This window comes from Pseudopodoces humilis, chromosome 6 (genome assembly GCF_049639895.1).
Source record: "Pseudopodoces humilis isolate 2021_Gansu_Grassland_sample_001 chromosome 6, ASM4963989v1, whole genome shotgun sequence".
In the NCBI taxonomy this organism is placed as follows: Eukaryota; Metazoa; Chordata; class Aves; order Passeriformes; family Paridae; genus Pseudopodoces; species Pseudopodoces humilis.
In genome coordinates this window covers 65,341,778-65,356,702 of record NC_142205.1, presented here as the reverse complement: position 1 = coordinate 65,356,702, position 14,925 = coordinate 65,341,778, and the positions used below count along the sequence as shown (strand labels likewise).

The 14,925-nt window shown below is 37.6% G+C and overlaps 1 protein-coding gene across 1 annotated transcript in view; it reads right to left on the bottom strand.

Moving 5' to 3' along the window:
* Nucleotides 1-557: 557 nt before the first annotated feature.
* Nucleotides 558-14,925, bottom strand: part of SCLT1 (sodium channel and clathrin linker 1) — a 29,889-nt gene continuing 15,521 nt past the window's right edge. The window contains exons 15-21 of the mRNA XM_014254785.2: nucleotides 14,757-14,831; nucleotides 14,120-14,265; nucleotides 13,650-13,842; nucleotides 12,070-12,266; nucleotides 3,894-3,972; nucleotides 2,711-2,806; nucleotides 558-812 (exon numbers count right to left, since the gene is read on the bottom strand). Coding sequence (XP_014110260.1) covers nucleotides 750-812; nucleotides 2,711-2,806; nucleotides 3,894-3,972; nucleotides 12,070-12,266; nucleotides 13,650-13,842; nucleotides 14,120-14,265; nucleotides 14,757-14,831 — 849 coding nt within the window. The 3' untranslated portion in view covers nucleotides 558-749. The remainder of the gene's footprint in view (nucleotides 813-2,710; nucleotides 2,807-3,893; nucleotides 3,973-12,069; nucleotides 12,267-13,649; nucleotides 13,843-14,119; nucleotides 14,266-14,756; nucleotides 14,832-14,925) is intronic.

Genomic DNA, 14,925 nt, shown 5'->3' with positions numbered 1-14,925 from the left:
AAGTTGAAGTAAGAGAATGAAGTTCCCAGATATGTCCAAAGCAAGGGAGCAGACCAACAGAACAGCAAGGAAGTGTAAAATAATTATAAAATTAATAGTATATTAGGAAGAAGAAGCACAACTGCAGGAAGATTACAGAGCTTAGAAATGATCTGAGTAGCCATAGCAGCATTTCCATTATTACCTGTTCCTTAGGGGCATCAAACCAAACTGAACCAGATTCTTTACACTGGAAGGCAACGGAGGCATCATGCAGCTCAAACACTGACCATCAAAAGAGCAACTCCGACATTCATGATATAATGAGTTTAATTACAATTCATAAAGGATCTCCAAATTGTTCCCAAGTTACCTGCACCATAAAGCAAAATTAAAGATACTGACTGCATGTGAGCAAAGCAGAGATGAATTTCAGTTCAAGTGCTACCTACTCCCTTCCCTGTACACAATCTTGTCACAGTTGGAGCTGGAGGATTTTAAACCAAAAAACCCTGAATGTGCCACAGCACTGTGTGAGATTTTTTCATTTGCTACATTAAAGGACTTGAATGACAACATTTTGCAGTCTTCTTCCAATCTTTATTGTGCATACAGAGACAGGATCTTCATCCCCTCCATTTCTTACTGGAACAAACCAGAATTTGTTTTAAGTTTTACAAGCTTTTCTGTGCTTTTGACTGTAGTGCTCCAATATGAAGTTTCTCCAGCAACCCTCCTAACTCCCAATGTGGTGAATGATAAAAACACGTTTAAATATTTTCCAGATCCTTCAGGGAAACAGCTTTTTTATTCTGTGTAGATATCAGGCTGAGCTGTAATGAAACACAAACAGATGATAGCTTCTTAATAATTCTTTGTAGGATCAAAGTAACAGTACAACTTTCATACTGAATGTGTCATGGAGGAGAGGGAACAAGCAGAGGCAGTGTGAATTTGGGATGAACAGCAGAATTTACGATGTACTCTGTGGATGACTACTGCTTTTGTCTTATTTCAGATCCCAGAGAATACAAGATGATAGGTAGCAGGAATACACTTTAAAAGACACCTACAGGATAGATGTTTTAAACTTGTGCAAACATTATCCTGTATTTTTTAGGTTTCTTACTGAATCACTATTATATCAGAATAAGCTAAGATTTAGTCATTGAAGTGACCACAACAAAAGTGTAATTTCTGGGCTCCCTACTAGTCCAGCTCTAGTCTATATTTGATAAAATTTTACAGTGAAGGTGGAATATGCAGTGAGAACACACAAGTCAGAAAGCAGCCCTCAGCCTGCAGATTAGGAATAGAGAGAATTGTCACTCTGAATCTGACAGAATTCACACATGAACCTTCTGGGGCCTAGGAGAGAATAAATACCCAGAGTCAGAAGAGGGGACATTCTTGCAGCACTGGAGACCTTTAACAGGGACACTGCCTGTATGTGTTTTATTTGGGGTGGAGAGAAAAAGGAAGGGGCTTGGCACAGCAGTTCTGAAGTCACTACAGAGCAGCCAGGCCTCTGCAGTAACCTCTGACATGAGGGCAAGGCAGTTCTGAAGACTGGCAACAAGATCTGGGCCGCATTTGGGCTGCACAACATCAACAACATCTCTGTTATCTTTCAGAGAGAGAAAGATGTTCTTGGTGAGGAACAGCCAATTACCAATGTTTTCAGGAACAGCAAGACCTCTTCCTCTATAGGCACTGAAGCCACGAGTTAATTCCCTTGAAATGTGACATAAGCATGTTTGGGTTTTTATGGGAAGACAGCATCTCAGAAGCATTAAAGCTAAACAGGTCCACATAACAAACAGGAGGTTAAAAAAAATAAATTCCTCTTTCAGAACAAATCTTCAGCAGCTGAATAGACCTTGTCATGACAGAGAGCATTTACAGCCAGGAACCACAGCTTATGTTATGACAGCTTGGCACCTATGCCCATTTATTCACTGCTGTTGGGAAAAAAAATGCCATTTGTCCTAACTGAGCAATTTAGGTCAGCCAAACATTTCCCCTCTGCAGCTCACTGGGGTCACCCACACTTACAAGCTGTAATTTGCAAATGGTTTTCCTAAATCACTGTAAAAAAAGCAGGAGGCAGAAATACCATCTTTAATTAATAGGAGGTCAACCTGAGTAATGAACTTCTTGGCAAAAAAATGAACTCAGTGTATAAACCCCCATGGGATTTCCTTGAAGTTGTACAGCTTAAACACTATGGAAAAATTGAATACTGAGAGGGATACACTCTCTCTCCTTTAGCTCTCCAGTGGCCTGGAAGGAAAGAAATAAGCATTTCCTACCCTGCCTGCACAACTTTTACCATTGCAGGAGCTGCTTCAGCTGTTTCACACAGCCACTGGTAACTGCAGCAAGTGCACTCCAACAGACCTGCTCTGTGCAAACAGGAGCTGCAGTAAAATTTAAGGGTTTTGTTTTTTGTCTTTGCTAACTTGTCATTTCTAAAGCTGGAAAGGCCTGTACACCTTCATTCACACATTTTGAACCATGCAGGTTTAATTCATATCAAACTGGTTTCCACAAACCTCAGCTGTCAAATATAAACATCCTTTCGGAAGGTGACGTGTCCAAAATCCAAGCTTGTTAAAATCATGTTGGTAATAATGCTCATAGAATGATCACCTCTGCCTCAGGAATGATGTAAAGTGAGTACTTCTGCATATTCCATGTGCTTGGATAACACTTTTTGTGAGGTGGGTACCTGTTGGGATGCTGTGGCTGCTCTCTGTTCTGCCTGGCTCAGCCGCCTCTGAAGCCTGTCAATGTATTCCCGATATTCCATCATCAGCGTCTCATCCTGTGGAAACAGAACCTCTCATCACAATGCCAAATTCTTTTTTACTGAATCCACTCATTCTGTAGCAAGAAAGAGCTTAACACAAGAGGAACACCAGAAGTGGAACCGTTTTCCCCTTACAATAAAAGCCCGAGGACAAACTGCTGACACCTCAGAGAATTTCCAGCTCAAATGTGACATCATCTGACTTTTCCAATCAATCCAAAGGGGAAGTTTTACTCATTTCACCATCTTGAAACAAGATGCATAAAGGCTGACATTTTAATTCAGGTTATTTAATCCACACAACCTGACAATGTAAATGTTTTAGCTATGCTCAGAAGGAAGAGGAATACAGTAGATAATACAAATGGGATGGTAAACCTGCTAGAGAGCACCTCTGTTCCCTTCAAAGGGCCTGTAAAAAGCCTTTCTTAACCAGCCTTTACTCACAGAAATCTGTTATTGCATCATTTTTCTCCTCTAAATAACACCACAAAAAACACAAGACAGAAGGACTTATCCTGGATAGAACTGGATGTTATCCCAGATTTATAAGGCTGACAGGAAAGCCTTTTCTAAAGTGGCCATTAATTATTGAACAATGCACATTCCAAAACAACCCTGCCTTTAATCTTCAATGGATAAAGCTTTTAGCCAGATGCATATATGGACACAGAATGTAAATTCTGCATGCACAAAGCATATGGAGAACTTGGTGTCCCTGTGTATGCCACATTATCCGTAATCCCAGTGTGACTGCTCCTGTTTAGAGGCTTCCAGGGATTCACAGGCAGAAGTAAGCTCAGAAAGATTTCCTGAAATTTGTCCAGAATTTCTAGATTAGTCACTTAGGAAGACAGAAAGATGATTCCTCCTTTCACTTTTGTAATGTGAGAGTAAAGTTCATTTGTCTTATTGCCATTGGAACATGTCAGTCAGCAGGAAACAGTGAGGTTTCCCAATTGCTACTCACTATCCCTGTCAAAAATCCTTAATTTTCTCTAAACCAGTGACATAACTCACCTAAATAGTTTTCTGCTAAGATCTTAGTGTATCCACATCAGGTTGTAACTGAAAGTAGCTGTCACATCAGTCATTATCTTACCTCAGTTACCTTCTCATTTGCTATTTCCAGCTGGGAAATGAGCTCCTGGCTACGGAGTTTTTGTTGATGCAGCTCACTTCTGGGAATCAGAAGAAAAGATGCTGATTAGCAAACAGTAGTATTTCAGTCACTGGAATGTAATTTCATAGATAGTTCTGTGAATTGTGAGGCTTATGGTGGGTTTTAATTACAGGGTTACTCTTAAAACACCCATTTCAAAAGCACCACACAGCACTTCTTCATGCTGTGCATTCAAAACTGTGATAGCAGAGGAACAAGATGTATTTGTTGGAATCAGCAAGACCTTGTCAAGAGCACTTGACATTTCACAGGGATTTTTTTCCTGTTTATTGAATCTTATTTTGAAGACACGCTATCTAGTATACAATAAATATAAGCTGCATTTTGCACAGTAAGTTCAATATTGAGATTAAAATTCTAATTAGTGTTCTATAACCAGACCTCAATGTAGGTGTTTTTAAAGGTGCTTTGAAGTACCTAAAAATAAATCATTCTATACTTGTGAGACAGACAACAATGTGACACTTGAAAAGGAAAAGGAAAACACCACCTACTTCAAAGCAGTCTTTTTACTTTTATACTGAATGAGTTTTAGTGATCCTCAATTTACACAGTATTGAAGACAAAAAACATCTGGGTTATGGCAGACAATCTCTGAGCTAGTGCCCAAAGGAAACAGTCCTTGCCTCCTGCCATCACAAGAAAAGGGATGACTAAAGACACAACTCCAGTAATTTTGGCCAGAGAAAGGTGCAAAACTAAGTGAGCTGCTCTAAAGTGCTCTACCTGTTGCTGAAACTGCAAGGGAAGCTATAAAGCCTTTATTCTTTTGGAGGAAATGGAGATAAGGGAGGAGATTAACCTCAGATCTTAAACCCTGCCATTTTAATGATGACATTTAGTTCTCAACAATAATTCACTGTTGTAAACTCAGTAATTTGATTTTATAAACTTTTAAACTTAGTACTTCATAGAAGTTTGAAAACTGATATATGGCACTTGAAATACAAGGCTGCAATGCATCTGTAACATCAGGTCACCACTACATCTGGTGAGGAGTTTCCACTCACCTGTTCTCAACCCACCTTCTTAACCTCTTTCACCAGTCCCATGTAGATATTACAAACACAGTTCAACAACTTTGAACTTTCATAGAAATGAAAGTACATAGGCAGATATTTCAATGATGTTAAACAGTTAAAATCATAGATTTTAACTATAAAATATAGATCATACCTGTTATCACATGTGAACACTTTTATATAAAGAAAGAATTAAAGATGGATTAAGATTGCAGGATCAAGGCAGTATGTTAGTATGTAACACTATTTTTGTAATTTATCCTCTGTAATTAGTATTAAGCACCAAATGTGGCATTTTCAGTATAGGAGACCAATTTTTAGGTGCCCTAAAAATCCTCAGTTGCTAAAAGAAGCCTGTCTGCTGTGCTTGTGCTGAGGTGTGGAATTAGCATGCTTTGCAGCACAGACCATAAACAGAGTTTACGGGCTCATACACAGCTGTGATCAAGAAGTTATTTTTATAATGAGATCACACTGAACACATATTTAAAAGGAAACAGTTTAACCTTGTAAGCATAAGGAAATGTGATGGCTATTGAGCTAGACAGTTGATTTATTCTGAGTGTTAACCCTCCCCCAAACACAACTTATGAGATCTCAATATTAGAACTGAGCAATAACCCCAAACTGCTGGACAATTAAATCAGCCCCCACTGCACACTGTCTTTGCTAAGTGAGTAGGAAACAAAAGGTGAGCTCCTAGCATTTCAGCAGACGGGTGATAAATCCACCAGCTGCAGCAAGTACTTTCTGCAAAGCTCTCATGACAAATATAGCATGTGCCAGCTGTTTTTTTGGTTGAATTATACTATAATATGCTTCAGTTACTCTTAGTAATTATGAATTTTGTATACTGCCAGTACCTGCAGCTGTCTCTCATCCTGTTACTTTTTTTTTTTTTAATGAACATCTTAAAATAAGCAGCTTTGGCTGCCAAACATTACACAAGTGCAGCCAAGAATAATGTTTCAGAAAAAGAGGCAACTTCTTAATCTCAAGATGCCACACAATTCACTGCATGTACTGTACAGGATGTATGGAAAAGGAGAAAGCATTCATGGCCAACACTTCATATATATTGCTGCCAAAAAAGGCCATTCCTCAGAGGCAGACTCTTTTCAATCACAGAAAAGATAAAAAACTGAGAACTCCAAACCCCACACATGCCTACTGATGAGTCAGGGACTCTAACTATGACAAAGAAGTGTGTCAGAGGGAAAAACTGGAACAAAGACACCCAAAATAGCTGCAATCAGATGGCTTAAGCTAAGCAAAATCTTTAAATATAAAAACAATATATCAAGGATTCCCTTTTGTTAAGTACTGACAATTATAATGCAAATGACTATTAAGGAAATGAAGCCATTCTGTATAGTTACTCAAATAAATGGGTTTATGCTACAAGTGTTTTTTATTCCCCCCAAAAGTTTTATCTTGCTACTAGACAATAATGACAGATGAACAGGATTATTAATTTATTAGTTTGTTCATACTGTTTATCGTTACTGCACTTTATTACTTCAGTAATTAAAGAGTTCAGATTTTAAAGCTCATCAAATGCAATGTTTCATGGAAGCAAACTTACCCTCCTTTATCATTTAAGCTGATGTTTACAAATTGTTTCATGCTTTCATTGTTTAGCAGAAGAACAAGGCTGTGTATACCTATTTCTACCCCTATTCAAGCTAAACTGTACCTAAACTGAGCAATCATCCACGTGTCTGACAGGCCAAAGCAATATCCATGCCAAAGTTGAGAGAACCATCCACTTCCTGTCAGGCTTTCAAGTCAGAGGATTGACCTTTTTCCCTGTCTGCAGTTCTCCAGATCTACTCCACTGAAGGGCATTCAGTCATTTGATTCAACATAAAACTTGGATTATCCGTGTCAATCTTACTCTGTTCTCTGCTCCAACCAGAATTGTGTTAAACAAAAAATAAGCTCTTGGTGCTGCCCACTGGTGCAGAGTCTGGCAAGGGTTTATCTGCTTACCTGCAAAATTCTCTGTTTACCCCAACTCCTCATTTCAGGATAAGGACATAAAAATCTACAGAAAATACTGATATGATAATGAGATGGGAATAACCATCTTTTGTATTCGTGCATTCATCTACAGACCTGTAAAGGTGGGCTTTACAGAACAAATGAATCATCTACCCTTATTTTTAAAACTTGCATACAGTCTGTCACTTCCATTTTATCTGAGCAGATGCTGGCAGATTGAGTTACCCTGGTTTTGCCTGAATTCTGCTGTCAGAACTGTCTCCCTCAACCCTTCCCATTCTACCCTCTGTTCTGATTTACTGAAGTTTGTTTCCCTCCAATTTACAAATTTCCTAAACATTCCTTAAGTATTGCTGATTCCACTTTCTATGAGCTGTCATTTATTCTTCTCAGCTGAAGTCTGAAGAACTACAGAGCTTTACACTGATGCTGTAAGGTAGCAACAGCAGTCTCAGCCAGTCTCTTCCCCCAGATGTGGCCAGAGGAACCATTCTTCTGGATTACAGCGCTTCAGTGAAAGCAAGAGCCTTTACAAACTTGCCCATTCTTTCCTCACTTCTTTCAAAAGTAAATTCCTTCAAATGAAGACAAGAAAAATGAAAAGCTGGAAGCACTTGATATTGATTTTTCTTACCACAGCTGTCAAAGACAGCTTAAAATTGAATGTCCCTTAAGTTTTTGGGACATTCACACTGAGAGCCAAAAGCTTTACAACTGCAAGCTCTACGCCCTGTAGGTCAGCAACAACAGCAACATGGATTGCTTCTAGTTCTCACCAAATTCTACACCCACTTGTGGAGAAGTGACACGGGAGATTAAAACAGCTGCTTCAACATTAAGTCTTGATTTGGTTATTTGTTATTGGACAACATTCCCCATATACAGGAAAAGGGGGAAAAATCAATTGGTAACTCAGTATCAGTTAAACTAATGAACATAAAATACTTAAATTATTCACCAATAAGAATTAAGTCTTCACCAAAGACTTAAAAGCTCTTTTCATATCATGAAAGGTTACATTTTGAAATAAGTTTGACAGTTTTATAAAATTTCTACACTTCTATGTTCCAATTAAACCCCTATAAAGAATGTGAAAGATGATTTTGTTTTTTTACAACTTTTTATAGTGATCACTCACTTTATGCCATTTTACTACTATTTTAAAATTGTAAACATTTGCTGTTTAAGTTCACTTCAGTACGTATCATTAGAACTCAAAGTACACTTAAAATGGATTCAATCAGGGATCAGAGCAGTTTGGTTTCTGACTCTGCCAGAATAGAAGCTGTGGGAATAAAGGGAATAAACTTGGCAGAGAGTTGTTAGCCATGCTGCCAAGGGCAAGGTTTGTGTTTGGTATGGTGACCCGTGTCACAAGGAGCACTGACCTCCTCAGTTACCTTCAGGCTTGACTGGCACAAGGACAGTGAAGCAAAACTGGCTCCTTGCCCTTCTGCAAGGCAAAGATGAGGTCTGTTACCAGTAAATTCTCCTTAGGATGCATGCAGCACCTTAAGATGTTCAGAGGGAGGAAAGCTTTTCTCACAAATGAAGACTGCAATAGATTTTTATGAAGAAAATGGTGTAATTTAGACTACAAGTAGGCACTGCTTCTGAATTCCAAGTTCAGTTTTATCAGCAACAGTTACATGTTTAACTTGAATAAGATCCAAAGGTCCTGAAAAGCAGAGAACCATTTTCAATGAAGCCTGGAAGTATCAATTTAGTTATCAACACTTCTATCTACAGGGATCTACTAGACTCTTATGTTATTTCCATTACATGCTTTACCATTACAGGTTGCAAAATTTACTTCTTCATTTTTTTCAGATCAAAAATCCCCTGACATTCACTGTTGTTGCTTCATTCCTCAGAATTATTTAATGCTTCCTTCGTGCATATGGATGGATACCACCTCACCAACAAAACACTGACTTAAAGAAAGACTTAGAACATGACAAATGAGCAGCACAGAATGTGGAAAAGTTAGCAGCTGCTGCTGGTAAGTTTAACAAAGAAGCCAAAATGTTTTAGGCACCTTCACATGGAGAATGAAAGCAATGAGGACAGAACTGAAAAACCATCATGACTTTCAGACAAAGGAATGGGAAACACCTACACCAACAAATGGGACACTGAGTCAGTGTTTACAGGAGCTGCACTAACAGCAACCTCCTGGTGAAATGCAATCTGAAACCCTTCCCCCGTACACATGGATAGGACTTGGTCAGGAAGTTTGTAACTTCCTAAAAACACTCAGCTATAAAACACATTGGCATGCTGCAAGAGTAATTATTCTTGTTACAAACGGTATTTTTGTAAAAAATTAAATTCTGCTAGTTGTCACCAACACGTCCTCGGCATTTGCTCACGTATTTACATGGATCCTCCTTTCTCTTGGACCCCACCAGAAGGCTTGGTGAGACTATTTCCTGCACTAGCCTCAAGAGACCTTCCAAACAGAGCTTTTAATTAACAATAGATTAATTAATCTGATACCAGTATCAGTCTGTTATTTTGTGTTACTGAATTTTCCCTGATAAATGCATTTGCTGCAAAATTTTTCTGCTTTTTCAATAATCAGCAACTTGATTTTAGTTCCCAACACAGTAAGAAGCGATTTGCTGCTCTGTACTTGCACTCAAAATGTTATTGTGAGAGATGAAAAGAAATATGATAATTATTCATTTATAGTATAAGCAAGGACTTTTGTGCTGAATAACTACTATTACAATGTAAATTCTGGAGCTAATTTTCATACCAACTGCATTCTGCACTACCTTACTGAGTGGCAATGCATATAAGGTGAAAAATAAGCTGGCTTTAAAATTTCCAGATAATACTGATAAGGATCAGTTAGAATACCTGTCACCATGATATCAGAGCATCACTGCACAGATTTAATAACAAATTCCTGATGTCAGTCTAAATTACAGCCTTCCTGTTTCTATTGCCAGCTTCCTTGCCAGGTAGAGCAAATGCCTTGTAAAGACTTCTATTTCTAGCTTATACAGTATGAAAAAGCATAAATGCACACAAAACCATACCATAAAGTAGCTGACTTAGCTTTTAGACTTGCACCAAAATACCTACTGAAGTCACATAAATAGGGACATTTTCAAAATTTACTACCCATTTTTCACCCAGGTTCACAAAGCAGACTTCCTTCTATTTTCTGTCAGCATTTTGCTGTGGATAAGTAAGGTCTAAATCTTTTGGTCTTCTGTAACAACATTTTAACACTGAACAGTAAAGGTTTTAGAGGGAAAACAGCTGTTTCACAGACAGCTTTAATTATTTTGGAAGTCTGCAATTTTCCCCTTTTAATTGGAACTTGCTGAACCACATCCAGGATCTAGTGATGAACCTAGATGCTCAGCTGTGAGGTTTTGCATTTTGATTTACATAAAATAAACTACGAGTTTTAGAGCTAAAATTTACCTTAGCATGAAAGATTGCAAAATAATTTTCTTCTCCAGTTACAGCATTTACAGAACAAGCTAAAAAATTATCAGTAAGAGACAGCTAATTACACAAAGTGAAGCTGCACCACTGAAACTGTCGTAAATCAGCACAGCTTCCAGCATCTCACAAAGATCCTCAGTATCGATGCTTTCTGAAAAGACTTTTCCCTTATTTTAAAGAACTGTTCAGTAATAATCTTTGCAAATTCAGTATGTTTTAAGGGAGAATAGAGCCAGCCTGTATCTGAAGAGATAAGGTAAAAAAACCAAAAAACTAACTGTTTACTTAGGGAAGGTAAAGATGAGCACATACTTCACTGCAAAGATGGACATCCAGGTTAAGAGTAGTGGCACAGCAGATTTTCCTGCCTTCTGTTTAGAGAGCTGGCTTCTAATTCCATTCACACCACTGGAATTCTGACAGCCAAGAAATGCCAAGCTATGCTTCAGAAACTGGAACTACAGAAATTGCATGGGATACTGGTAATATGATTGAAGCTGAGAATATGTAAGGCATTACATTAATAATAAAACATGGAAAAACCCCAAGACTACCCCAAACGAAATGAAAGGTAGGATTCACTGCTTCCCAATTTTAAGAGGGAAAAGCTTTGCTTCCATGTTAACATGACAGTAAAACAACTTCTAAAATTAGTCTGAGCAAAGAGCCACTTGAGTGCATCACTTTAAGTGATTAAAGGTTGCTTCAAATTTATCAAGTTAACAGAGCCGCATAACCTGAATTTTTGTTCTCAAACCCACTGAAAGGCAATGCAGTGTTATATTCCTTTCTAACTACTTTAATTTTAAATAAATCAGACTTATGAAATCAGGCTTCCTGTTTTAGCAGTTATTGTTGACCAGTGTGTCAATCTCCTCCTATTTTCAGCCAGTTTTGAAGAGGAGATCTTGAGGACAAACTTCTCTGCAGTTCTATAAAATACCAGGCTAATTTAATCTCAAATTAATAGTATACTTGAGCTAACTGACAGTGTTTCCTGAGCCTAGAAATGAAATAAAGCATAGGGGAAGCTTGCAAAACTGAAAATATTCTTATATTCTGCACTGCAAAATACAAGTATCAGCCTAGAAATATGGATGAATTAATGGTATTTTTTCTTAGGAGAATCACACACCCCATTTTTATCTTCATTTATAACAGCAGCTGCTCAGAAGAGAACATGAGATGCACATTCCAAGAGGTTTTAGTCCAGTTTATATTAGACATTTGGAGACTCACTCCACAACTGATGTTATGGCTTTTCTGAAGAGTACAGAAGTTCTTATAATCCACAGTTAAAACTGTCTAAATTGAGTGTGCTGTATCTTGAAAGAGAAAATCCAAAGTAATATATTCCACTTACTTTTTGTCATTACAAAACCTTATGCATTATCAACAAGGTAATGAAACAGTGAAAGCTTTATTTCAGTGCTAACTTCACAGAGAACATCACAGGTTCTTTTTAGATGATTCTTTGTTTTGCTGCAAGCACATCTTTGAGTTTGGACGGTTTACTCTTCATGGTTTTTCACCACAGGTCTACTGTGATACACCAAACAGTACCTGAACCACACTTTGCAGAAGGGGAACAAAACTGCACTTACTTCAGCTTGCTGATCCTGGCTTCTGCAGTTTCAGTGAGGTTTTTTGTTTCTTCTTTCCACCGGTTTGTTGCTTTTTGCTGAGCTACTAAGAGACGTCTGAGCTCAGCAGTGGATTTGTGACTGGTGTCCTCCATCTCCTTGAGTCGAGCTTCATAGCCATGCTCTTTCACTGCATGCTCATGCTCCATTGTACTTATCTAAAAAAAAAAAAACCCAGATCCGGTACAATCAAATCTCTCACGCTTTACCTTTTTTTTTAAATTTGTTTTACAATGCCCGAGTTAAATTTATAAACATTTGTTGAAAGCGTGTAACATACAATAATTAAACCTCTCATTATATACTCAGAGATACGTGTTCCCAAAGCCAATTTAAGCAAATAGGACAACTGACAATAAGGGATAATGAGCTGTGTATGCTTATTTTTGTAAGTAATCTTTATTCTTCTCCCTCGTGTTTCCTCCACAGAAACAAGTTTGTTCTTTTTCATCTAGCTAAATGTGTTAGGAGTTTCTTAACTGCATCTGCAATCCTTTGTACATCAGAGGGAAATGAAATCAAGCAGTGAATCTTATCTGTGACTATAATGGAAGCCTGTCTGATTAAAAATGAGACAGGCAAAGATTTAGTATATGCTTTCTATGCTTCATATCCACTACCTCTCTGTTACAAGATTCTGATCCTTTGTTTTAGCAAAAGGTTCTGGACTTGGACAAGTCCCTGTTCAATTTGACAGCTTTCTTCATCTTGCAGTGCTAAGTGGAAGCCAGATTTGAGCTGGTCCCCATTCACACCCTGTAAAACTGCTTACTGAGGTTGTCTTCATTGCTCCAGATCCTTAGATCCCCTTTTTTTGGTACCTTCACACTGCAGAGGGGAAAGTACCAACTTTCTATGCTCAGAAACCACATCAAGGATCAAAGCTGTTCCTCCCTCCAGAAGTCAGTGGTACCATGAATTTGCTGAGGTTACTACTGATTCCTTATCCGACCTGCAGCCTGCTCAGAGGCATTTAATGGAACATGCTCACAAAGAACAAACCAGCTTTCAGTTAATAATCTTGTTTGCAGCCAAGCTTAGAGAAGGATTTCCTCTGTCCAGAAAATAAGAGCCAATGCTTGACAGCCACACTATTAAATTATTTATTAGTTAAACACTGCCCTGACAACATGGTGGACACACAAGTAGAGGAACACTCTGGGCAGAAAGTCAGACAGACAAAGATTTCTGATACATTAGAGACAATAAATAAATGAAGATTGGGAACTGCAATATTATTTAATCTATTCATCTTATTTAAAGCAAAGAACATTTGGGGTCTTCTTCTCTTAAATTCTCTTATCAAGGAGAATTTAATGCACATACATTTAAAATACAATTTAATTAGCAGAGATTGAGGTACCCCACGGATTCTGAGGACACACAATGCGACAATAAAATTACTTTTAAGCAGCAACCAGGAAGCATCACTGAAACTCAATCATAGTTTAAACATTTAATGCTTTTTTTCTTAGAATTGCTGCCTTACTAAGCAAATATTAGTCTTACATTACAAAAAATAAACCAAACCCAAAACATACCTTTATTTTAGCTTTTTGTTGAGCCTCTACTGCCAGTTTTCTCAAACCGTCCATTTCATTTTGCAATTGTTCATTCTCTTGCTGAAGTTTTAGTCTTTGTTCACTGACAAAGGCACTCTTTTCTCTTTCTGAATCCAGAGTGCCTTGCAATTTACAGATAACTTCCTGGTAACGAGATTTCTCTTCCTCAGAGCTAAAAGAGAAGGAAAGTCTGGCTTCAACTGAAGAACTGAACAACTCCTGAACCAGAGAAAAAAAAGATATAGACTGGGAGCTATGCACAAATTGGCAAAGAACTTTGTCATGATGATGGAGTTCAATCAAATCAACCTTACTTTCACAATTATGGTATCTTGATGTCTCCTACTGAATAAAAAGGTTTGACAAAGCCCTAATACACTGAACAGTTTAAATAGTCTGAAGTAATTTCCACTGCTTTCTCTTCTGTAAACAGCTGTGACATCACTTACTTCATTTCCAGTTGTTTCAGTTTATTTTGTGTCATCTGTAGACTCCGCTGAAGGTCATCTTTGGCAGCTTCTGCAAGTAAATACTTCTGATGCAGTTGCTCGAGCTTTCTACTGTCAGATTCATGCTCTCTTTGTTCCCTGTAAATCTGAAGAGTGAACTTACATGTGAATTTACTCCTTATTGCATCTTATTTTCCCATGATTTAAAACAAAACTGAATTTCTAAAGTTGTTGCTGCCACTTGAAAAAGAGAAAAGTTTCCAAAGATCTGGTCAGACATTTATTTTGTTTTCTGTCTATTCATCCTAACTGGAATATGTACCAGCATTCTTTTGGATTATGTTAAACATCTCTCTTACTTTTTACACGTTTTAAAGAACTTTCTTTTTCAGTTTGGTGTTGCTGCTTTAAAAGACCTTCTGGTCTTTTAAAATAGACTAAATAAACAATAAATTAAAAATAGAATGGAAACAACCTTAAAGTAAAGATATGAAAATTACAATCAAGAAAATCTACTCAAAAAATAAAATAAGAAATTAAGGGAGAAATACATGAAAAATGGGAAAAAAGATCTATGTATTTTTCCTTCTGTAAAGAGATCTTAAATGTGATGTAAAAATACATACAATTGCCTTACCTTTTCAAGTTCTTCTTCCACTGCTCTCTTTTCTCTAATGGCTCGTTCGATTTGACTCTGTTTTTCTCCACATTCCTTTTTATAAAAATAATTTTTAAGTAAGATTTAATAAATCAAAATAAAAATTCAAGAAGTGCTGAAGCCAAACCCTGCCCAGAGTAAATGTAGT